General features: G+C 54.4%; 1 protein-coding gene across 1 annotated transcript in view; it reads left to right on the top strand.

Moving 5' to 3' along the window:
• Positions 1 to 24,108, top strand: part of LOC117016624 (kinesin-like protein KIF19) — a 34,782-nt gene extending 10,674 nt beyond the window's left edge. Inside the window, exons 8-21 of the mRNA XM_033096051.1 lie at positions 1,267 to 1,416; positions 2,138 to 2,260; positions 2,368 to 2,518; positions 5,560 to 5,737; positions 5,978 to 6,158; positions 9,004 to 9,274; positions 11,040 to 11,161; positions 12,841 to 12,965; positions 15,457 to 15,565; positions 16,068 to 16,406; positions 18,592 to 18,745; positions 22,198 to 22,305; positions 23,604 to 23,700; positions 23,997 to 24,108. Of these exons, the coding sequence (XP_032951942.1) occupies positions 1,267 to 1,416; positions 2,138 to 2,260; positions 2,368 to 2,518; positions 5,560 to 5,737; positions 5,978 to 6,158; positions 9,004 to 9,274; positions 11,040 to 11,161; positions 12,841 to 12,965; positions 15,457 to 15,565; positions 16,068 to 16,406; positions 18,592 to 18,745; positions 22,198 to 22,305; positions 23,604 to 23,700; positions 23,997 to 24,108 (2,220 nt within the window). The remainder of the gene's footprint in view (positions 1 to 1,266; positions 1,417 to 2,137; positions 2,261 to 2,367; positions 2,519 to 5,559; positions 5,738 to 5,977; positions 6,159 to 9,003; positions 9,275 to 11,039; positions 11,162 to 12,840; positions 12,966 to 15,456; positions 15,566 to 16,067; positions 16,407 to 18,591; positions 18,746 to 22,197; positions 22,306 to 23,603; positions 23,701 to 23,996) is intronic.
• Positions 24,109 to 24,626: the final 518 nt, after the last annotated feature.

Below are 24,626 nucleotides of genomic sequence, written 5' to 3'. Positions count from 1 at the left end.
CTGCTCCAATGTGCTGTGTGCCTTTGCACAGGCCACCGCCACTCTCTGGGCCTTGGGAGGTTAGCTATAGACTCAGGTGACCTAGTAGACTGCCTTTAGGATCTGCTGGGCAATCATGGTCTGTCATTACTTCATAGAAAATCCCTCAAAAAGAGTTTTTCCCAGGGCACGAGGTCTCTGAGAAAGCCCCCTGTCTGTGACAGAGGTGTGACCGTGAGCAGGGCTCTGGCTCCGGCCACCCCAACAGCTCCAGTTCCACCCTACACCCGCTCCCACTTAGTGAGGGCGACAGCTTGCGTTTGCTGCTTGTTTCGTGGGCTCAGCGTCATGCACGTGCGTGACCCATCAAGTTCTCACCATGCCCCGGGAAGTCGGGCGACTGCCCCTGTTGGCAAGTAGGGACACCAAGGCAGACTGGACGCTCTGTCGGAGATAAGTGGTGTGGGCCACTCTCAAACTGTGCTCCAAACTGGCTCTGGAATCCATGCCCTTAAAGGGAAAATGGGTTTTCCTGATTTCAAATGAAAGAAAAACGCAGTGCAGAAAATATGGAAATGCGGGCAAGTGAAAGGGAGGGATGAGTAGTCCCCACAATGGTCGCATTAGCGGTGTGTGTCCCCCACCCTCTCAGCCCACAGCCCTGGAGACCTGCTGGGCCCAGGCACCTGCCAGTGTGCTAGGCTTAGGGACACGTGGCCAACCAGAGCGACAGCTCCCTCGTGGAGCGTGTGGCCTGATGGGGCGTGGGTGGGAAAATACTGAACACAGAAAAGAGGAAGGCAGTTGCCAAGAGAGTTAGGGGATTTGAAGGAAATAAACAGGACACATGGGGAAAGTAACAGGCTGGCTACTGCGGATGCCCCTTTGGAGAGTGGGGTGAGGCGCCTCCCCAGGAGGGGACGCTGAGCTGCCACGGGAAGGATGAGGGAGTCAGGGCCTGGGGGCAACTTCCTGCGTAACATGCACATGCGTATTTTTGTTGTAAAAGTGGATTGTTCTGCACAGACATTCCTCTCACTCATTTTTATCTCGTTCATAATCACAAGAGCATCAGCAGTAAACATCCGTCTTAGTGGCGGCGTAGTTCTCCCCGACAGGGTCCTGTCATTTATGCCACGGGTCCTGGGTTTCAGGGGGACAGCCAGTGCATGCAGGGCCTGAGCACCCGGGTGGGCGGGGTTATAGCCCCTGAACCTCTGCCCCCTCCTAGGGGGCTGACGTGTGGGAAGGACCATCTCCCCGCCAGCCGGGCCTCTCCCCACGCAGGCCCAGAACCACGGCAAAAGGATGCAGGAGGGTGCACATATCAACCGCTCCCTGTTGGCACTGGGCAACTGCATCAACGCACTCAGTGAGAAGGGCAGCCGGGCGCAGTATGTGAACTTCCGGGACAGCAAACTCACACGCCTGCTGAAGGTATGCACTGCCGGCCGTGTGTGTGTGTGTGTGTGTGCGTGCGTGTGTGTGCATGCGTGTGTGTGCATGTGTGTGTGTGCATGCGTGTGTGTGCATGTGTGTGTGCATGTGTGTGTGCGTGCGTGTGTGTGTGCACGCGTGTGTGTGTGCTGCAGCCACAGCTGACTGCACCTTTCAGTCACCTGAGTCTAAGGGCCCTTCCACTAACCTCCGGAGGCAGGAAAACACGGTAGAAACCATGTCTAGTGCCCACCTGACTCCCCACACCATACCTCTGATTTTGGTTCAGCCTATGCCTGCATACACCCAGAGACAGGGAACTCAGTACTTACCCAAGGCTGCCTGTCCCATTGTGGACGGTCTGACTGTGGGAAGATTTCCCCTGTCTACTGAGCTGAACATCGTCCCCTCTGTTCTACAGCGAGGCAGGCTATACATAAATAGGTAGAGCATAGAGGACTGTCCCGCAGATTTGGCCCCTTGGTCTAAACTGCTTGCGTCAGAGCGGAGGTCAGATGGGGTCGGCCTGCAACGGGCCGCCCTCTCCCTGACCATCACCTCCCTGAGCACTGGCCCCTTGATCCCAGCATCAGCTGCCCTTCTCAGGATTTGGAGCAGGAAGCTCGGACAGGCTGGTCCAGAAGGGCGCGGCGCGGGTGGGGGGCACCCCTGGGCAGGTGGGGGTGTAGCCCCGCCCCCAGCTCTGCCTCCCCCTGAGCAGGATGCCCTGGGAGGGAACAGCCGGACGGTGATGATCGCCCACGTCAGCCCGGCCAGCACGTCCTTTGAGGAGTCGCGGACCACCCTGCTGTATGCCCACAGAGCCAAGAGCATCAAGACCAGGGTGAGCCCCCGCCCGCCCGCCTGCACACGCTCACGCTCACGCTCACCTGCACACACACGCTCACACTCTCGCTCGCTCTGGCCTTGACGTGTGTGCGGCCCCACTAGGTTAAGCGCAACCTGCTGACCGTGTCCCACCACATCGCGCAGTACACGGGCGTCATCTCCGACCTGCGCAGGGAGATCCAGCGCCTCGAGTCCCAAATTGAGAGGCGGGAAGAGGAGAAGAGAAGCGACGCCGGTGTCCGGGCTGCACAAGGTACACCCCGCACAGGCCAGGCACCTCAAGCCATTGTGCTGCCCTGGGTGGGGGTGGGTTTCGTGAGCTCACGGAGCAGAAGGGGCCCCGGTGCTGGCAGCCGAGGACAGAAGGGCTGTGGTGGGAGACGAGGCTGGCAAGTGGATGACCAGGGCCCGGGGTTTGTCCTCAGTACGATGGGAGGTGGACAAGGGTGTGAGCAGGGAGCCGCCTTGAGTCTGCAGGTGGAAAGTGGGAGTGAGACCACTCAACAGAGCCGTGCTTTTCTTCAGCCTGTTGATGGGGCGTGTGGAGGGTCCTCCCCAGTTGGGGTGACACTCCTGACACATGACAGGAGTCGAGGAGTTGAGGGAGGAGGCCGGGGGGTGAGCACGGCGGTCGGTGGTCACCTGGGACCACCCAGTAAAGGGCGCATTAGAGATGCCTACACATTGTCATGGGGAAGTCCGGGTGCTTGTGGGAGGAGAGAGCCGTTCAGCAAACCCTCACGAGGACCCACCGCGCAGTTTCTCTTCCCCAGCTTCCCACACACTTACTTCCCTGTCGTATTATCTAGATGCAACTCAGACGTCATATCATTTTATTCATAGGAATCTCAGCACAATCCCTACAAAGTCAAGACTCTTTACAAAATCATAACTACAGTCTCATTTCCACACCGAAAAAAATGTTAACAAGAATCTGTTCATATCATCAGACAGCCGATCGGTGTTCAAATTTCCACAACCTTTCAACATCGTAAATCTCTTCTGAACCATTTGCTTTTGTTTTTGAGCTAAGGATCTCAGCATAGTCCATGCACTGAGTGTGGCTGATAAATCTTTTATGTTTCTTTTACTCTACGGGCTTCCCCTCCCTTGTTTTTTGGTCCATCCATGTTGTCGCAATGGCAGGGTCTCCTTCTTTCTCGGGGATGAATAACGTTTCATTATATATTATATATTCTGTTATATATAATTTCCTTTATCTGCGCATCCATTCGTGGACACCAGGGTTGTTTCCATACCTGTCTATTGTGGGTAATGCTACATGGACATGGGGTGCAGATAACTCCTTGAGATACTGATTTCATTTCTTTTGGGTAAATACCCAGAAGAGGGATTCCTGGGTCATATGGTAGCTCTATTTTTAATCTTTTTTTCTTTTTTTTTTGTATTATAAAGGAATTTTAGCATTTATTTTTTAACGTATTATGGTACAAGAAATTTTATTGAACAAATAATTACAAAACACAAGAACAGACACAAGGTACAAAAAATTTTATGCACCGGTAACAAATTTACTATATTTACGCATCAACGAAGGCCATGAACTCTTCTTCACTGCAAGTTCGTCGTAAGTTCAACAACACCGATTATCGCATTCCAGTGTATTATTTTGCATATGGATATCATTACTGATTTCTAGTTATACTTTTAACTCATAAGCATAAACAAAAGAATTATAAACATTTATATAGATATGGACTTCGTACTACCCATGTATAATGGTATTTTTCCCTCACAAATTTGGGCAAAAAAGTGTGCATTATACACGGCATAATACAGTATTTTCAGAGGTTTTAAAACATTCTTGCCGATTTTCACAGAAGCCTTGGGAAGTACAGAATATGTTAAGAGTTTCGGAAACTGAAGCTTAAAGAAGGTTAGAAACTGTCCAAGTTCATCTAAATAGTAGGCGGTGAAGAACGGGGATCAGTCTTTGTGACTCCAGGCCCCTGTTTTAACCACTAAATTTCAATGTAGCGAGGCAATTTAGCACCACTGTCAGCTAAATGGTGAGCAGGTCAGCAGCAAATGTCACCAGGGTTGGTTGTAGGGATGGTGCTGTTCAGGCTTCCTACTGCCGTCCAAGCAGTGCCCGTGGAGTGGTGGTGTTAGTGGCAGGCCACGAGTGAAGACAACAAAGCAGAAAGCAATCACAACCCATGGTGTGGCTGTCCACGTGTCTTTAATGAGCTGAATAAACAAGGAGGGCATTGTGCATCAGAGTTGAATTTATGGACAGCCATTTCTCCTCATAAAAGCGGAAGCATATGGTATGGTTTTGATGACTGGCTTACTTCATTTATCATGTCTTCAAGGCTCATCCAGGTTGTAGAATTGTGTCAAAATTTCCATCCTTTTTTTAAATGCTGAATAATATTCCATTCCATGCATATACCACATTTTGTTTCTCCATTTATATTTGGTGGAAATCTTCTCCTGCTTTTCAAGGCTTCACCTTTGAATACAGTTGGCCATTACAGTCTTTTATTCTTCTGCTCTCCAAAGCTTTTCCTGGTGGATCCACGCAGAATTCATTCGTTTTTCTCTTTGCTCCATTATTCCTGGCACCCACCTGTAGAGAATTTTTCTGAGTTCATTTGAGCCAAACTCTCTATTTTCAATCTTTTGAGGAACCTCCGTGCTGTTGTCCATAGTGCCTGTATCAATTTACATTCCCACCGACAGTGCACAAGGGCTCCCTTTTCTCCACGTCCTGGCCAACACGTGTTATTTCTTGTCCTTTTGATGATGGTCATTCTCACAGGTGTGAGGGGATGTCTCGCTGTGGTTTTGATTTGCATTTCCCTGATTATTAGTGACATTGAGCACCTTTTCTTGTACTTGTTGGCAATTTGCTTGTCTTCTTCGGAAAAATGTCTGTTAAGGTCCTTTGCCCATTTTTTTACATTGGATTATTTGGCTTTTGCTATTGAGTTGCATAAGTTCCTTATATATTTTGGATATTAACACCTTAGCAGATATATGGTTTGCAAATATTTTCTCCCATCCATCCAGCATCCATCCATCTGTCCATCCGTCCATCCTCCATCCATCCATCCATCCATACCTCCATCCATCCATCCTCCATCCACCCATCCACCCATCCACCCATCCCCCCATGCACCCATCTATCATGTACCCATCATCTACCCACCCACACATGTGTATTGAGCTCCTCCTTGGACCAGACCCTATTTTGGTGGGCAAGCATGGAGTTCAACACTGACTTAGGTGGCCTTGCTTCTGGTACAGCGGCTCTCTTGCTGCCCCCAGTCACAGTGTCCACCCAGGACACAGAGGAGAACAGCCGCCTGCAGATGAACAAGATCCGGGCCCAGCTGGTCAGGGCCTTCAAGGAGCAGCTGGAGCTGCGGCACAGCCTGGTGGAGCTGGAGAACGCCAGCATCGAGCTGCACATGGACGCGTCCCGCCACCTGCTGACCCTGGCAGAGTGAGTGTGCCGTCCCGTGGCCCCACCCAGGGCCCCAGTGCCGCCCATCCCAGTGGGGCAGGGAGACCAATAAGGACCAGCGGGGTCACTGCTGGGACCTCCTTTCTGTGCTACTGTCCAGCCTCCCTCTATTGCCTGCAGGTCCCCAGGGGCACTTTAGTCAAGGCTCCCTCTCTTCCCAGGCAGGACCCCTGGCCCAATCCCTCCCCTGCTCCCCTGACCCCTCTGTCATGGCCGCAGCTGGGAGCATGAGACGACCCACCACCACACCCCGGACAGCACTCCTGAGAGGGATGAGGAGCAGGTGGCGGCCCACGCAGACGGGGACACGGGCAAGTCTGCGGAGTCACATGAAGAGGCCCTGGCTAGAGAGGAGGTCAACATGCTGTTAGCTGAGCAGCGGAAAATTGTGGCCCTCAAGGTGGGGAGAGGGGCCGGGCACGTCCGTGTCACACCGTGACAATGAGAGTCACTGACGTTTACTGATTGCCTCTGGGGCACTGGGCCCTCTGACAGCAGCCCCTGGCGTGGGGCCGACCAGGACCGTCCTATAGATGCGAAAATCGAGGCTCAGACAGATTAGACAAGTTGTCCCAAGTCCCAGGAGGAGCAGAGCTGGGACCTGATGGGTCTGACTGCAAAGCCCATGTCACACTGGGGGCTGCAGGGCCATGGTCCAGGGCAAGAGGCCCTGAGGGACAGAGGAGCCATGGCCGTGGCCAAGGGGCACGAGCCTCCAGCTCCCGGAGACCCTTTGTAGTAACCCACCACATGGTGAGCGAGCACTGCCCACTCTGCCAAGTGCTTCCCATTGGCGTCAGGCTCAGTCTCCCCGAGTCTGGTCTTGCGCACGTGACACCAGGACAGCGACATGGCCAGAGGGTGCCCGACTCCAGGTTCCTCTCTGCAGAGTGAAGTCTCCTCACATTTTTGTTTCCTGAGAAGAGCGAGCTGTGTATATAAGCTGTTTATGTAGTAGCTAGTTGTCTAATAAACTCCCTTCAGAAAATGGCAGAACTGGCGCTTGGTGGAGACTTTGGGGAAATGCCAGGGAAGCTGGCTGCTGTCCCAGACTGTTAGTGACATGTTTGCAGGCAAGTGGAGAATGTGTCTGTGGTGTCATGTTGGAAAAGCCAGTGACATTTATTATACTTAAAAGCTATGTGGCCAAACCAAGAAGCTCCATGTATCGCTGCCTCTGCCTGCTGAAGTGTAGAGATTATATGGTCTCATTTCAAAAGTCCTCTGACATTTGAAAATAAGGAAAACACCTTTTGCCAAAGCCAATAATGTGCACAGGCAGCGAGCTTGACCTTCAAGAGCCAAGTACAGATACTGAGACGCAATGTAGCATGTAAATGGGAGCCCCTTCATTGGTCAATGAATCAGTCAATCAAAAACAAGTCAGTGTTTTAAGGATCCAGCTCAATGCTGGACCCGGGGGACGTAAAGGGGAGCAGGACTTAGACTCATCGGCTGCTGGGAGACACAAAGATAACCACCGTTCTGGATGAGAGCACATTGTGGATGTGTGCACAGAATTCTGGGGAGCTAGAGAAAGGGGCTGCTGACTCAGTGGGGGCCGGGGAGGACTTCAGGGAGAAGCCGGGGAATAGGGTCTTGCTGGGGAGCTGAGCCAACTCCTCCCAAAGGGGGCCCCTCTCATTCCCAGGGGATGAAGAAGTGAAGGCTGGAGCATGTCCCCTCAGCTGCACAGGCGGCTTCTTATCCAGCCTGTTCCTGGGACCTGCTCCTGGGGTGGCATGCCAGGCAGCCATGGCACTGCTGTCCGGGGGCCTAGATGCAGTTCTGTGGTGTGGTCAGTCGCTGTGTCGGCTGGGCCGGGCTGTCGTGCCCAGTGATGCGGTTAAACACCCGTCTAGGTGTGAAGGTGTTTGGGAGACGTGGACGACGTCGACTGTCACTTGACTGTGACTAAAGGTGATCCTGAATGGTGTGGGTGGGCCGCACCCAATCAGAGGAAGGGCCTTCCCAGCAAACACCGAGGTTGCCCAAATTCTGCCTCAGGCCGGCTGCATCAGCGGCTGCCTAACCTCCCAGCCTGTTGCCCGCCCGCAGACTTCTGACTCGCCAGCCCCGCGATCGGGAGCCGTCCTTTAAACCTCTTCCTGTGTATACGCACGTGTGTACACGCACACAAACATGTGCGTTAGTGTGTGTGTGTGTGTGTGTGTGTGTGTATATGTACACACACAGGCACAAACATACATAGACATACACATGTATGTCACACTCGCCTATTGGTTCTGTGTCTCTGGAGCCCTGACTGCCACGTTGAGTAAGGTCACAGGTCACAGGTCTCACGGGACTCCCAGCTGGTTCTCTGCAGGTGGGAGCAGCCCCAGTAGTGGACGCGCTAGGCCTCATGTCTCCAGCCCCTGCTTTGGTCTGAGAGACCCAGGTTCTTGGCTGTAGACAAGAGGCCTGTGATGGGGTGGACGCAGACGGCACCCCTTCAGAGTGTCCCCTGTGAGTACCGACGGGGCTTATGAAGGCTTCATAGTGTGAGAACAGGCAGCACTGGTTTCCAGTAGCAGACAGTGGGGAGAGGTGAGCCCTGGAAGTGGGTTGTAAAATATAGTGTCTTAATAGAAAATTCCAGGCTTTGCTGTAGTGAGGCCCACAGATCAGAGGCGACTCACTGAAAAGGCAGTTTGTTACTCACAGTTCCCAACAGGAAGGAACATGCCATGTCACGCAGGGCCACTCGGGGAAGCGCCAGGGTCGTCAGGAGGCAGAGGGAGGACAATGGGGACAAGAGCCTTTACTGTGGTTTCTGCGGCAGGAGTGGGAGAGACAGGGTCATGGGACTAGGACAGGCTGTTTGGACAATTCCAGTGGGCTCTGGGCACAGGTCTGTCCCATGGTGTCCGGTACTGGCCCTGGGTGATGAGGGCAGGTGGACAGTGGCCCAGAGGGTGAGAGCCCACAGAGGAGGGGCGGGTGTGCGCTCTGGGCCGGTGGGTTTGCATCTGAAAGGTGTGCGCCTGGGTGAGAGGTTCACTCTCCCTAGGACTCGGCTGGCCCTGGGAGGGGCCGTCTCTGCAGGGTCAGCAGGGCCCCGGATGTCAGGGCATCAGAACACGAGAATCAAAGGCAAGGTTAATACAGGGGGGCAGCCACACCTCCCCAGAGCTGATCACCGCGGTTTGCGTGAGTTCAGTTTGCAAACCCCAGCCTGTAAGAACAGCCGGGCATGGGAGCAGACCTTGGCATCTGCCCTGAACCCTTGGTCTGTCTGCCAGGCTGGGCTGGAGCAGCGCCTGGCCAGTGCCAGGAAGAAGGCCTCGCAGCTGGAGGAGCTGCTGCCCAGGCAGGCCTTCAGTGAGGACCAGCGGGAGGTGCTGCGGCTGCTGTGCAGGACACATGAGCTGGAGCTGGAGAACACGGAGCTGCAGGCCAGCAGCCTGCGCCGGGAGCACCTGCTCTGCCAGAAGGATTGCGTCATCCAGCGCTACCACCAGCACCGGCAGCTCTGCGAGCACGTCATCCAGGGCCAGCGGCAGCTGATTCACGGTAAGGCCGTCCTGCCCGCCACACAGCGGCTCGGACTGTCAGTTGTTATTTTCTGGAAAGAGTAGGCAGTGCATGTGGTCCAAAAATCAGAGTCCCTGTGGCAAAGCAGGCGACACCAGCTGCCTGCCATCCAACCCTGTCCTCCATCACTCCCAGTTACCTGCATAGCCCCTCGGGGGTATGAGCAACGCGTGTGCGTCAGGAGCACACAACACACACAGCCCGTTCGGTGCCTTGCTTTCGCCCACTTACCTGTGTAGCCTCGAAACGGCTTTATGAGCACACAGTGACCTCTGCAGACGTGCTCTAGGATGCACTGAACCACCTCTGTGGGTGACTGCTTGGGCCGTCTGCGCCGTGCATCCCCACGACCCGCCCATGTCAGCCCCGGCCCCGTGGGTCCTCTGTTCCCAGTGAGCAGCGGTGCCGGCGGCACCCCCTTCCTTTCCCTGCTGCCTCGTATCTCCTACCTCATAACTCTTTTCTTCCAACACTATTTTGATGGAATTTGAGGCTTACAGAAAAGTTACAATACTACAAAGAACTCCTCCAGGTTCACATTTCCCACTTTTACTCTAGGTTTCTGTCTCCTTCTCTCTCTCCTAAAACACTCTTTGATCCCTTAAATGCTAAAGGCATATCCGCTGAAACATGGCATCCTCTTCCATGACCTTGGGATAGTAACATGGATATAATACCAAACTGCAGACTGCACAGCTGAGGCCACGTGTGTGCATGTGTGCACATGTGCACGTGTGTCGGTACGTGTGTTGTAGCGTCTGGAGCTGAAAGGAGCTTGGTGTGTTCACATCACCACCATCAACATAATCATAGTTTTATCGTCAACACTCATTAGAGCTTTCCTTGAGGGGCATCTCCCAGTTCCTTTTATAATGGGGAAAATACAGTTATTTCGACAAAGTTATAACAACGGTAAAGAACGTTTTGGAAAAGAAAACAGTTTGCTTACAACCCACCTACCTTTCTAGTCCCTGCCTCTAAGCTGTCAAATTTTGCCAGAGCTATAATTAGGTCGTCTTTTAACTTCTTACTTAACCTTTTTTAATAGAGATAAAATGTGCCTAAGATGCACCATTTGAACATGCACAACTCAGTGACATTTGGTATGTTTGCGCTGCTGTGCAGCCATCACCTCTAGCTCCAAAGTATTTCTGCTCGTCCGTCATAAACCCGACACCCGCTGAGTGTTCACTCCACTCCCCTCCCCCACCCCTGACGCCCGCTGATCTGCGTTCTGTTTCTATGGATTTGCCTGTTCTGGACGTCTCACTAGGTGGGGTGGTGTGTTCGGTGACCTTTCGCGACCAGCTGCGTTGGCTCCACGTTGTGGTTACAAGGTCTGTCTGTGTTGCAGCGCGTCTGTCAGCGCTTCGTTCTGTCAGCGCTTCGTTCTGTCAGGGCCCGAGTGAGACTCCATCACTAGCCCACCCGGCAGCTCTCGAATTGGAACACCCGTTTTCAGCTCTTTTGAGTCTACCCTAGGAGTGGCTCTGTAACTTTTAACCTAAGTGTTATGTATACTTTAGAATTGCTCATAGTATTTTACGATGAAAAGGCAATAGGCGAGCAGAGTAGGAGAATGTTAACACGAGAGACGCATGAGGAGGACCACTGCAGAAACCCCACCCTGTGGAGAAACCTCTCATCAGGTTGGAGAAGCAGCCTTACACCTTCGGACGGAGGAGCCTGCCTTTGAGAGCGTGCTGGGCGCTTGCCCTGACTTCTGCTCCCCTGGTTCCTGCAGACGGTGGCATCCAGGTGCCCGCACCGCTGGACGAGCTCTACGGTCTGTACTCCCGTGAGCTGGGCGAGGGCTTGCTGAAGCGGCTGTTGCTGCTGCAATCAGTGGTGGCCAGCCACCGGCAGGTAAGTCCCCGGGGCCCGGCATGTCCCCTCCTGCCCAACCTGGGCCCCTGGCCTGTGTGCAAGGCCCAGGGGGCACCCACGCACCCATGAAAGGCACCCCAGTGCTGCTGGCGGAGCCCTGGAGAGGCGAGCCTGGGCCTGTGGTCTGCTGGGGAAGGCACTCCTGGGGTGGGTGCTGTTCACACGCAGGTCTGCAACCCTGGGCTGTTGCTAAAAATCCCTCGTGGGAGAGAAAGGCCGAGGGGAAGGAAGTCTGAGTGTGGGGTGGCCCTGTTACCTCAGTGACTGGAGAGGTGTCTTCTGGGGCCCTCAGCCAGATACTCAGCCTGAGGTCTCTCCTCGGGCTTGTTGGTTCTCCAGGGGTGCCTCCGGGCTCCTGCTTGACAGTGGCATCTGATGCTTATTCTGGGGACTCCCCAACGAAGGAGGCTGGGGTGGAGGGCTAGGCGTCCATTATTTAGACAATTGCAGTCCGCACGAGCTGTACCCGTGCTATTGACAAGGCCTGAGTTCCCAGCCCACAGAAGCTCTGCTTTGCCTTCTCAGGAGAAGAAAGGAGAAACCTCCAGGCTTTTGCCACAGGGGGCGAGGGGCAGTGCCCGGAAGTGTGGCCTGAGGGAGGGCCCAGGGGCCCCACTGCATCTAAAGCCACTGCCCCAGCCCCAGTTACAGTGGTCCCCGGGGCCGCCGTTGTCTGTGTCTGTGGAGGCCGTGTTGGGGCTCGGGTGGCGGTCGGCCTGTGGGATGGCTCTCTCGGGCCTCTGCTTCAGTCCTCTCTCCATCGCTTTTCTGCTCGCAGACTATTACGGCTGTGTGCACCCCTCTCCTGTTCTTCCCAAACACGTGTCCGTTCTAAAACAATCCTTTCCTAGAGTTTGTATCGGGGTCCCCAAGACCACCCTCAGCTCAGTGTGCCAGAAGGACTCACAGAACTCAGAAAAGCTGTTATACCAAACTGAGACTGTCCCCATGGAACACTAGCCCCCATCCCCCTCCCCAGCCCCACGCACCACCGTCTACTTCCTGTCTCTGTGAATGTGACCCCTAGGTCCTCATGTCAGTGGGATCACACAGTGTGTCCTTTGTGACTGGCTGGTTTCATCAGCACAGTGTCCTCAGGGTCCGTCCACGCTGTAGCAGGTGTCAGTGTCCTTCCTTGTAAGGCTGAGTAACGTCCACTGTGAGGAGGGACCGCATTTGTCTGTCATTCACCCGTCAGTGGACACCGGGCTGCTCCCGCATCCTGGCGCCTGTGCACAGCGCTGCTGTGGACGTGGGGTGCAGGTATCTTTGAGACTCCGCTTCCAGTTCTTTTGGGCGCAGACCCAGGAATGGAATCGCTGGGTACATGGTGATTCTGTTTGACTTGTCGAGGACCTGCTAACTTTTGAGGGTGCTTTGACACCAACCGTCTCCCCTCTGCCCCATTTCTGCTCAAGGGTCAAGACCACCCCGTGGTTGGTCCCTGGCACTCACCCTTGGCCAGAAGCTTTCTGTCTGTGTGGGTGGCACAGCTGGACATGAGCTAATGGGCTGGCAGGCCGGCCTCCCCGCTGGGTGGCTTCTTTTGCATAGAGGCCAGGAGGAAAGGGACCTGCCGGTGGCCCCTCAGGGACCTCCGCTTCACGATGCAGCTGGGCCTCTTGCCCACCTTCCTCAGCTCTTCTGTCTGGTCCCAGGATGGCTCTGTTAAGGACATATGTCCACCACCAGAGGAGTCCAGCCAAGGCCAGCCTGACGACAGGAAGGACCTCCTGTGGGGTGCCCCGTTGGAGCTGCCACCAGTGCTGCTGGAGACAGACAGGTCAGCAGGCGTTTCCTCGCGTGGCCACGCACCACCATGCCCTGGGTTCCGGAAGAGGCTGGCCAACGGAGTCATGACCCTGGGGGTCTCAGAGCCTCCGTTACGCCTCGCGGAGGGTGTCCAGTGTCCCCATCCTTGCAGGGATCTGTGAAGCATGAGCACATCCTAGGAGGAGCTCCCTGCATGGAGCAAATATGAGGTTGGGCAGTCCGATGCTAGAAAGACTCTTTTCACTTTAGATACGTTTTTGTTTACTATCAGCCACTTACTGCCACCCTCAGTGCTTTTCTTCCTCTTTTTCTTCTTTTGACTCTCGGTTTTGGTATTTTCCAACACGGCAAAACTTGGACTAGTAAACTGAGCACCACCGGCTCAACACCTGGCTGGAAGCGTTTGTATTTTGCTAGTTTGTTTCACTATCTTAGTCAGCTGGGGCTGCTAAGAAAATACCACACACCAGGGGCTAAAACGGCAGGAACTCATGTTCTCACAGTTCTGGAGGCTGGATGCACATTTAGATGCCCGCAGGGTTGGTTTCTGGGAAAGGCTGTCTTCGTGGCTTGCAGAGGCCACCTTCTCGCTGTGGCCTCCTATGCTGGAGGGAGAGATTGCTCTCCTCCTCTTCTCATAGAGTCACAGTCCTGTGGGATCAGGGCCCCACCCTTATGACCTAATTTTACCTTCGTTACCATCTAGTGACCCTGTCTCCGGATACAGTCACACTGGGGGCTAGGGCTGCAACATGGGAACTGGGGGGAAGTGCTGACACAATATGATACCTCCCTGTGGGGCTGGAAGTCCCTGATGTGGTGGGGACACAATAAATAGAGCTGCCGTTATGATGACACCTCACACGCAAGGGGGTGGGGCAAGGAAACTGATTAGCGGGCCTCTCTTTCAAGCAGGACTCCGCATGGGAACCGCGCTTCTTTCTCCAAATCTCTTCTAACTTTCCAATTGCTGTTGGTTCCGAGTCACTTAGAATGCTTTTGGCTACAAGTAACAGAATTCTCAAGGAGAGTGAGCCAATCAAACAGATGTATTTGTCTGAGGAGAATTTGGGAGGCAAGTAGACTCGGGTGGTTAATTTAATGATTTGGGGATGCCCATGGCCCTCAGTGGTCCCCATCTCTCTGTTCTGCTGTTTCTGGCACATAAATAATGTCTCCCCTTATGTCAAAGAGGCTGCCACAACTCCATACATCACACCATATAACCACATCTCAAAGAAGAACAGAGGGTCTGGGGTTTCTTTCTCATATGGGAGAAAAATCCCTTCCAGAAGCTCCCCCAGGAGATGTCTCCTAACAACTAAATGGCTGAAATGCAACGACACGTTCACTCCTCAGCCAGGGGAAAGGTGGACCCCAGCAGGCATGGGCCAGCTGGGCCCAAATAACCCTGGGGTGTGTTACCCAGGGAGAAGGGGATGGCTGTCGGGCAGGCATACAGCAGTATCTGCCAGATCTAACTACATATTGAGTGAGCGCCAAGTGAGCAGGAAGGATAACCCTGCCCTCAGGAGCTGTCCTGCAGGTGTGAGGGACAGGTGAGGAGGGTAAAGCTTGCTCCTGACTCCAAGAGCAAGCCTCGGCGATGTCCACACTCTGGGCTGGTGCAGGAAACGTTATTGCCTGAGTCAGACTGGCCCTTGGTGGCCATCGCTCACCTCTCCGTGCTGGCTGGCCGGCATTCCAGCTGCTAGCACCCAACAGTTCAGAGGGGCTCATCGCCTTGCTCAGGTTCTTTGCCGGCAAGTGGGGTAGGCACCGAGGCCGGCGTTTGTGTCCAGGGCCCATGCTGCTGCCCCGGCTCTGCTGACGGTGCCCGGAGGCCTTGCCAGCGTGCAGAGCGCCTACACCCCCGCAGGCCGTCGAGCTCCTACAGTCTTCCCAGGGGCACAGGTTATTACGCTTTCCATTTTGTAGGTGACAAAGCAGAGCCCACGGCCACTCATCAGGGAGCCTGCGTTTGATGCTTCATGCTTTGTTCTTACACAGTCGCTGGTGGCCTGACCTGTCGGGGCTGCTAGACATGCCCTCTCTTTTAGACAGTAGAATCGTAGAACCGTGGACAGTTACAGCTGAAAGGCGGTCCAGAGGTCCCTTCCACATAAGGTCCTGTGCGATCTCACGTGGCTCTGTCCCACCCCCACCTCCTTACTGAGCCTTGAATGGGCCAGGCTGGTCCCTGCCCCACACATCCGCTTGCTTATTTGCCCCCAAGAATGCAAATGTGGTCAGGGCAGGGCCACACCTCTGTGAACCAATACACACCTGGCTCTGGGTTCAGGATGGGCCCGAGGAGGTGACCAGCATGTACCCGTTGGCTGTATGAGCTGGGGTAAGTGCTCCCAGCTTGGCCCCAAACACAGCAGTGAGGCAGAGGCCACTTGCCCTGACCTGTGGGCCACAGTAGCCTGGCTCTGCTTTTCCTCTGGCTGCAACAAAAGCCTGAGGGGCCCTGCAGTGGCTCTGTGTTTCCTCCACAGTGACGGCTACAAGTCATCGAAAGCCACACCCTCAAAAATGCTGGGAAAGCAGGATTCCCTCCTCCCTCCACCATCCCTCCGTGTTCTGCTGACGCCGCCGACTCAGGAGGTGGGTGTGCAGTGCCAACCAGGGCCCCGGGCTCTGGGAGGCCTCCCTTCCCAGGAGGGTCATGGGCCAGCAGAGCTGCACTGGGCCAGGGCAGGAGAGAAGCTTCCGGAAAGAGGACTCTCCGTAAGCAGCCATCACAATGATCATCACAGTCGGGTGACCCTGCTGAGGATGTGCCCAGGCCAGAGTGCTGGGTGTTAGGGCCCCTGGAGAAGCCCCCAGCACTGACTCTGGGAGGGGGTTGTAAACACCCGGACCCCTCAGCCCTTGGTGCCGTGACCCTGAGGCCTGAGTGCTGCTCTGTCAGAGAGTGTCCTAGGCCGGGGCTGCTTCTCACACGCCCTCCGTGGCCCTTGTTCCTACCCGCCCCCCAGCAGCCTTTCCCCTCAAATCAACTACTTGCCTAAGTCACTGTCCCTGAGTCTCCTTCTGGGGGCCACACCGTGGGCCACAGGGACAGCCCAGGGACAGCTGGCCACCCGCTGGTGCTGGTGTCCTATAGAAGCTGAGCTCCCTGAGTGTGAAGCATTTGGGCTCCAAGCTGTGTCCCCTGGCTGGCCTGGAGTGGGACACCCCAAGGACGGCAGCAGAGGCCCTCAAGGAGATGGCCACCAGCACCAAGGCCATCACCCTCATCGCAGCCACCCGGCGCTCCAAGGCGCAGGACCGCGATGGCAGCCGCCACTCCTCCCCGCACCTCCCAGAGGAAGTAGCCTCGGACGCCAGGGCCCTGAGCCCAGCAGACAGGAGGTGGCCCCACAGCAGCCCCGGCAGGGCCGGCTCCGTGGACAGGACAGCCTGGAGGACACAGTCACCCTCCATCAGCCGGAACGTGCGGCCGGTGGGTGGACACAGGCCCGGGCTTTCCTGTCCCGCCAGACAGCAGGGCGGGAAGGTCAGGGACTGACCTTCACAATGTCACAGAGGGTGAGGAGGGCCCTAGCCAGGCAGAGGCGAGAGAGGACGTGGCCCCACAGGACACCTTCACCGGGACCTTCTTCCCTCTGCTCGGCAGCACGTGGTACACGTCCTCTGTGCCATAACAGTGGGCAGAGGGCGTCAACCTGCTTTTTCCTTAGCTTTTCTCATAACTTTTCATGTGCCCCCTAGTAATTGTATTTTAACTTTAAAAAGGGACATTACTTGGTTCCAAAACACAGCAGCTAAACAATGTTGTGTGGCAGGTGACTTGCTGAGCACTGACCCCGGGCGCTTTCTTTTCTCGCCGTGTCTGGCACCACGCAGGCACACACAGGCCCTCCGTCACTGTCTGCAGAGGAAACTGGCCACAAGCCGTCCACTTGTGGCCACTTGTTGTTCTCTGGTCCCCGTTAAATGGCTCTGTAGGTTGTCCTAAGTTCGTGATTGTTACACACAATCCTTCAGCATCCTGCTGGGAGCGGTGTTTTTCATTTTGAATCACTTTCTTTGGATATGGGACAATGTTGGCCTGTGAAAAAGTCTATACGACATTTAAGCAAAAATCCGAGAGCTCACAGCAGCGTGTCAGATTGACCACAGTGGCGTGAGAGTATGTTTGCCCAGGGGAGGGGCGGGTTCTGCACAGGTCGGGCCCCTATGGAGGGGTCCTTCCTTCCTGGGGTTTCCTTCTCACTGTGCACTTGGTTACACAAACCGGACTGATGGTGAGGAAGCAGGCTACTCCCTGGGCAGGTTGGCTGGGTGTCTTTCCACCTCTGCTCGATGTCCTGTGGGTGTCTGTGGATTCAAATTGGAAGTACTCTGGTGATTGCTCAGTGGAACTGAAGATAGGGCAGTGGGACAATAGCAAAGATAAGAGAAGGTGGGTGTAGTGGTTAGTGTCCTCCAGAGAAACAGAACCACTAGAGTGTGTGTGAACAGAGAGAGAGACTGTGTGAACAGAGTGTGTGTGTGTGTGAACAGAGAGTGCGTGTGTGTGTGTGAACAGAGAGTGTGTGTGTGAACAGAGAGTGTGTATGTGTGAACAGAGAGTGCGTGTGTGTGTGTGTGAACAGAGTGTGTGTGTGAACAGGGAGAGTGTGTGTGTGTGTGTGTGTGAACAGAGAGTGTGTGTGTGTGAACAGAGAGTGCATGTGTGTGTGTGTGTGAACAGAGAGAGAGTGTGTGTGTGAACAGAGAGAGAGAGTGTGTGTGTGAACAGGGAGAGTGTGTGTGTGTGTGTGTGTGTGTGTGAACAGAGAGTGTGTGTGTGTGTGTGTGTGTGTGTGTGTGGAGAGAGAGAGAGAGAAAGAGAGAGAGAGAGATTTGGGACTTGGCTCACGTGATTTTGGAGGTGGATGGACAGGTCCCAGACCTGCCCTTGGTCAGTTGCAGACCCAGAACAGCTGACGTTTCAGTTCAAGTCCAAAGGCAGGAAAAGGCAGTGCCCCCACTCAAGGCAGCCCAGCCCAGGCAGGAGGAGTCTGTCCTACTCCCTGGAGAGTCAGCCTTTTCGTGCTATTCATGCCTTCAACTGATTGGACGAGGCCCACCCCACGAGGGAGGGCAATCTGCTTTATTCAGTCTGTGTATTTCTTTTTCTTTTTTTTCTTTTTCTTTTTTTTTTTAATTTATTGGGGTGACAATTGTTAGTAAAATTACATAGATTTCAGGTGTACAATTCTGTATTACATCATCTATAAATCCCATTGCATGTTCACCATCCAGAGTCAGTTCTCCTTCCATCACCATATATTTGATAGTCTGTGTATTTAAATATTAATCATTACAGTAGGTTTAGATGAGAACCCCATCCGTAAGGGGTGGGTGGTGTTGAGAAGAGAAATTGGTGGGACAGACAGTCAGGACAGTATCATCCATTCATTCATTCATCCATCCATTCATCTTCGGGGGTTTAAGGAGAATGTTAGCAGAGAGTCTGCCTGTTATGTTCACTGAGATACCCCGTGTGTCTACAGCAGTCTGGCACACAGCACACAGTAGGCATTTAAGCAGTACATGGATTCAGCTCAAATGGCCTTGACCTTTCATCCCTTCCTTTCTGCTCCATACGCACTGCCCTGCTGTGTGATTTCTCCCTTCAGGCAACTGAGAAACTTCAACCCTGCACCCTGGAGCATTTGCCTGAAAGCCAGACGTCCCCGGCCCCCCATCGGCTGTCAAAGTCCCCAGCGAGGAGTTTTTTCCCTGCTGTTCCTGTGGCCTCCAACATGAAACCCAGTCTCAGTTTCCATGCAGGTACAGGGTCAAAAAGAAAACTAAAAAAAATTGCATGTTGGCTTTTTTTGCACTCTGCCTCTCCTCCATCCCATTTCAGCTGGGAATCCATGGAAAGTGTGACAGGTGGGGCTGCTATCAGTTGTCTGCTCCTTGGTTTCCAGTTTGTAGGACAGTGAGAGGGCCAGGCCACTGGCTGCGTGAAGAGAAATGTTTACAGAGTGCTCAGCTTTGCTTCTGGCCTGCCTGACACCCCAGTAGGGTTTAAATGAGTAAAACCGTGCACGCACAGTTGGCTGCCTTTATTCTTCCTGCATGTTCGGCCCCTATGGCTTGAATCCTGGCTCATGAGGTGGTCGTTTTTACAAAAATAATACATGCTCATCGTGAAAACTTTGGAAAATAGGTAAAATTATAAATCAGATGCACTGGACACTGTCCCCATCCAGAAACAGGCTCTGGAAGATGACACCTGCCTGTGTGGATGACAGTGATGTGACGTCTGCCCGTTACAGGACAGGGGTGTTTCAGTTTGTCACAATTGTAAAGGGACAGTGGTGGCTGTGCGTGGCCCTCAGAGTGCCCAGCAGCTGGTACTGACTTCCAACAGGACGTGCAGGATTGAGGCCCAGCGCTCCAAAAGGCCTGGGGCACTGACCGCACCACACCTCGTGACCAGTGGCCTGGAGTCTGTATTTGGAAAACTCTTCATTTAGTCTTTGCAGTGACTCACTTCTGCTATATTTGGAAAGGTATCAGTCCCATAGAGATTGGAAAAAGCAGACAAGCAGGCTCGTCCTCCGCAGATGGCTGCGAGCACAGGCCCATGTCGTGGATGACACAGAAATAGCTCACGTTTATTTGGCACTTGTTGTGTGCAAGCACTTTACCAGTGGTCGATCCCTTTGTCCTCGTGATAGTTCTATGTGGTCAGGAACGACGATTACCCCGATGAATACACAGAGGCACAGAGAGGTTAAAGAACTGGCCCAAGGTCATACAGCTGGGAGTGGCAGAGTTGGGACTTGAAGCCAGGTAGGCTGGCCCCACAGCCTTGGCTCTCAACCACACTTCCAGACGTCCCTTCCTGACTTGTTTTATTGGCGTCTGTATTCTTAGTGGGACAAAGGAGGAGCGCATCTTTAGGGCTCTTGGTACACACTTCAAGGGCGGTGGGGCGTGTGCACACCCACACCTGCCTGGCTGGTGGGCGTGTGCCTGACACACTTGACTCACATCCACGCTTCCAGCGGCTTCTCAGAAATCTTTGATCTTGAGGACAAAACTCAGATTTATCTGTGATTTCTCAGTTGGGCTACTGTAATTGCCGGGAGTGACGGAGGCCTGCAACAACTTAAAATGCTTGAGGAGTTCTTGACCCTCAGGAGGCTTGCTGCTTTACAAGCTTGTATCCTTCCTGCTCAGTAACAGTACGTGGGACAGAGAACACAGGCATTGGGAGTGGGAACTGCGCTGCAGGGGCTGGTCTCAGGGAGTCTCTTCCCAGCAGGCAGGCAGGGGACAGTGTCCGTCCCCAGCCCCTCACGTGGAGGAGGTGAGGGGAGCCGTGAGGTGCCTGTGAAATAACAGGTGTGGTGTGTGGTGGGCCATAGCTCGGCTCAGGAGGTGACTTGTCACTGCTTCACCGGAGGCTCATCTCCTGCACCCCACTCCCAGCTCCAGTCGCTGGAGCTCGAGATTCTGTCTCCTCTACAAATAAGCCCCTTGGAATGTGTTTGCATAAATGATGGGAAAAAGAGTTTGCTTTCCCCCGTGTTTTGTCATGAAATTCCCACTATGTACAGAAGTAGAGGGAAAGCATGAGACCCTCCAGTGTCACTGTCTTCTGCCCATTTTGTTTGTTTGCTTCCCTGGAGCTGTTTAAAGAAAATCCCGTGTCATTTCCCCCATAAGTATTTCAAGAGCTCTCTCTAACGGCTAACAGTGTTATTACATGTCATAGCTAGGAAAATCAAGAGCAATTCCCTATTATCATCTAATGCCCAGTTGTGTACAAGGGAAATCAGCCTTTTTTCAGATAAAAATGAGTAGACTGGAACTGGCCCCTGTACTTGGCAGGAAAGGAGTGAACCCCGGTCCACAGGGCCGCTGAGCCCTCCTTCCTTTGTGGGCTCTGGGAAAAGGCTGGACCCTCTTCCCTCAACTGTGTCTGCAGAGGGTTCCCTCGGGGCACAGGGGTTCTCACCTCTACACTGAGTGTTCCTGTGATTGAAAAGTCATAGCATCTTAGAGTAGATGGCCCTTCAAGATCAGTAGCCCAGCTGGTCCAGACGGTAAGGTGAGGTGGGGAGCGGGAGCGAGGGAGCAACGTGTCGGGGTCACATTGCATGTTGGTGGCACAGCCAGGGCTGGCTCATGCTGTGCCTGGCTGCCTCTGAAGGAGAAAGAACACATTTGTACTTGGCAGGTGTACAGTGAGGGCCTGCAAGTGGCTGGGGCGGACCAGGTATCCCCTTTCTCTGGCAGGTCTGTGTTGAAAACGGACCTCCCCAGGGAGGCCAAGGATCGAGCACTTACAATGTTTGCAGAGGCCTGGGCCCCCGGGAAGGCCCCTGGGCTGAGGTCCTGGAGTTCAGTCTGATTGCTCGGGCAGTGGTGTTGCTGGTCCCATATTCATGCACGACGTGTATCTCGTCTGGGGGTGCGGTTACAAGCCACCACCCTGGTGCCTCTGAGAGGAGGGAACACGGCCACCACTGACAGTGGCACCAGGAGGAGTGAATGTGCTGCCGTCCTGGGGCCAAGTGAGGGAGTGGTGTGCCCGACGCTACCTACCCGGCTCATCCCGGAAGCACGAAACCGATCCCAAACCCTTCTAACAAGTGCTTGAATTCTTCTATGTGACACCCCAACCCCCCGCCACACACACACACACACACACACACACACACACACACACACAAAGTAAGAGCCCCTTAACTGCCATCCAGAGCAGCTTAGAACGCTCACACTGGAAGCAGCGATCGCAAGGCCAAGCCAGCAATTCCCACACCAAACTCAAGCCAGTCCCAGGCTGGTCGACCAGCAGCACCTCTCAAAATAATGTGGAAAGTCACATAAAACGCAAAAGTCCAGCTTCTGCAAGAGGGAGACCTGCAGACAGGTGACTCCCTGCCCCAGCCCTCAGAGCCTGACTCAGCCAGCAGCCTCGTCAGCAGGGTCTTCCTGTTAGACTGCACCACAGTGCGGGCCCTTCCCTCTCGTCCATCGTCCTCCTCCCGTTGCCATCCATGAGCACAGGACGTTTGTTAGTCCCGTTCACCGCTGTGTGCCCAGGGCTCCAAGCAGCACCTGGCACAAGGAAGAGGCTCAATAAGGAAGAGCTGAGTGGATGGGTGGACAGACAGACAGACGAGTGAATGAATGAATGAACGAATGAATGGTCTCCCTCTCACTGAGGCCAAGGGTGCTCCTTCAACACCGCATTCTGTCTCTCTGGTCTCACTGTTTAGATGAGAACTCGCTCCATGTACCTGAGGTCAGCTTCACCCTCCCCAGAGCCACGTGGCAGAGTGGCACTGGCCCCAGCAGGGCATCCCTCCTGCCCTGGGACATCCGAGGTCAGTGCCCGCCCCCTCCCCGCCCTGTGCAACCCCACGACCCCCACTGATGTCTTCCAGAATTCTCAGGCCGACCTCCATGGGGAAAAGTCAGGGGGTGACAGTGGGACACGTCTGCCACAGATGTGACATTCACCAAGCACTCCCTTATCGGCATCCAGCAGCCACACGTGGCCAGTGGCTAGTTAATTGGACAGCAGGTCGAGAACACAACCAAAGCCATGCCCCCCTGCCCCTTTCATCCAAAAGCAAGTTTGCTTGTTTTGCTTAATTTAAAATGTCTGGCCAAAGCATCTCGCAGAAACGTGCTGAATTTTGCACACTCACAGGCAGTATTGTGGAAATGTGGTTTTACCATAACATCCCCAGGCCTGGTGATTAACCTTAAATCACAAGACACAGTTTTGTCAGTGCCTCTCCCCTTCTCTTCTTCCTCTTCCTTCCCCCTTTCTTCTTCTGTTTGTACATCTTGAAGCAAGAAGGACGCCGATGTTTCCTGCTGTCTGTTAAATCCGAGAGGCCGTTTAAGTCATGTTAGTACCCACATTCGTGCCATCCTCACACCAGCCCATGGGGCATATGGAGAGGAAACCCCTTCTGGCAGCACTGGCACTATTTTCTCACCCCCTTAATGAATACACAACCAAGCCATCTGGAAGGATGGGTATAAATCAGCAATAGGCTTGTAAAGACCACCAGGGAGGTCTGGGCCCATGCAGGAAGTTCTTCCTTATGTCTAACTTTAGTTCCTCTTGCTGTACCTTTAACTCATTCCCTCATGTTACTGTTTCAGAAAAGGTTGAGAACTTCTTGTTATTATGCCTTTCTTTTTAAGGGTTATTGGGGAAAAGGTCTCAAGGGTGTTTACTAGCCATGACCTTAGGGCCAGAAGCTCCCAGCCCAGAGCAGGCTGAGCAGTGGCCAATGGTGCACAGCCGGTTTAAATAACATGTCTTTGAATGTGAGGGACGGGAAATGTTCCACAAGGGTCCCCGCACCCTAATGCATGTGTCCAGCAGAGTGGAGTCCCGTGGACAGGCCTGGTGTTCCCAGAGTGGCAGAGGCCCACAGAGACTCAGAGTGAGGTTCAGGTCCGGAAGGAAAGGTCCCTTAGCCCAGAAGGTGGCCAGGGCATGGCAGGGATGGAAGAAGGAGAAGAGCCCATGGGGGTCTGAGCTGAGTCTGGTGGGCAGCTTAGGCCAAGGCCAGGCACTCACGCTGGGCAGGGACCCTGCCCGCTGCCCCAGCCGGGACTCTGGCTGGAGTTTCCCAGACTGAAGTCTACCCACCCCCTCCAGGGTCCACAGACAGCGGGGGCCGACGCCACAGCCCACTGCCACCCAGCAAGCCTCACAAGTACCAGGGTGGCAGTGCCAAGAAGCCAAGAAGACCAAAGTAAAGACAGCGGCAGGCAGAGGTGGCAGCAGGTGGGGACAGGCGGAGCCAGGGGAAGGCCAGAGAGGGTGACCCCGGGCACTGGGGTCTCTTTGCCCCAAAGCTGGCTTGAGAGATGGAGGCCCTGGTGGGGACACTTTTGGGGGCTTCCCACAGCCCTTTGCACCAGTGGCTATCTCACCAGCCACCTCCAGAAGAAGGGCCGCCCGTGCAGTCAGAACCCCTCCCCCAAGGACCCCTCACGGGGAGCCTTGGGCCTCTTATGAGTGACTCTCAATCGTGGGTGCTCCTTCCAGGATCACTGCACACCCTGTTTTCTGCTCCAAGAGAAGGCTCTCTGTGGGCTGGGACAGCAGGCCAGCACTCTCCAGCTCAGGCTCCAGCAAGGTTGCCACTGGGGACAGCTGAGTGGCCGCTGGCAAGAGGAGGAGAAGAATGTGTCCCCAAAGCCATGTATTAGTCAGAGCTCTCGAGGGAAACAGACCCAACAGGGGGTGTGTGGGCGCTTGCATGAGCATACACAGAAGAGGGGTGGGGGAGACAGATGGAGGCGTGATTGTGGGCAAGGCCGAAATCTGCAGGGCAGACTGGAGACCCCGGGAAGGGCTGGTGCTGCAGCCCTGAGTCTGAAGGACGTCTGGAGGCAGGCTCCCCTCTTCCTCAGGGGCCCTCAGCCTCTTTCTCTTTCAGCCTTCTACTGACAGGACGAAGCCCACCCTCATTGTGGAGGGTCACCTGCTTTCCTCAAAGTCTACTTACTGATTTCAGTGTCAGTCTCATCTAGAAAATAAAGCTCCAGTGATGATTTCTTCCTGTCCTCAGAACGACGTAGTCAGTTTTCTGAGCTCAGGGTATTGTCAGCCTTTGTGAGATAAAGGGCAGCTGGGGGGTCTTCTACTCTAACAAGACTGAAGGAAGGGTGGTCT

The sequence above is a fragment of the Rhinolophus ferrumequinum genome, chromosome 24 (genome assembly GCF_004115265.2).
Source record: "Rhinolophus ferrumequinum isolate MPI-CBG mRhiFer1 chromosome 24, mRhiFer1_v1.p, whole genome shotgun sequence".
In the NCBI taxonomy this organism is placed as follows: domain Eukaryota; kingdom Metazoa; phylum Chordata; class Mammalia; order Chiroptera; family Rhinolophidae; genus Rhinolophus; species Rhinolophus ferrumequinum.
The sequence above is the reverse complement of the archived record's forward strand: the minus strand, read 5'-3'. Positions and strand labels throughout refer to the sequence as shown.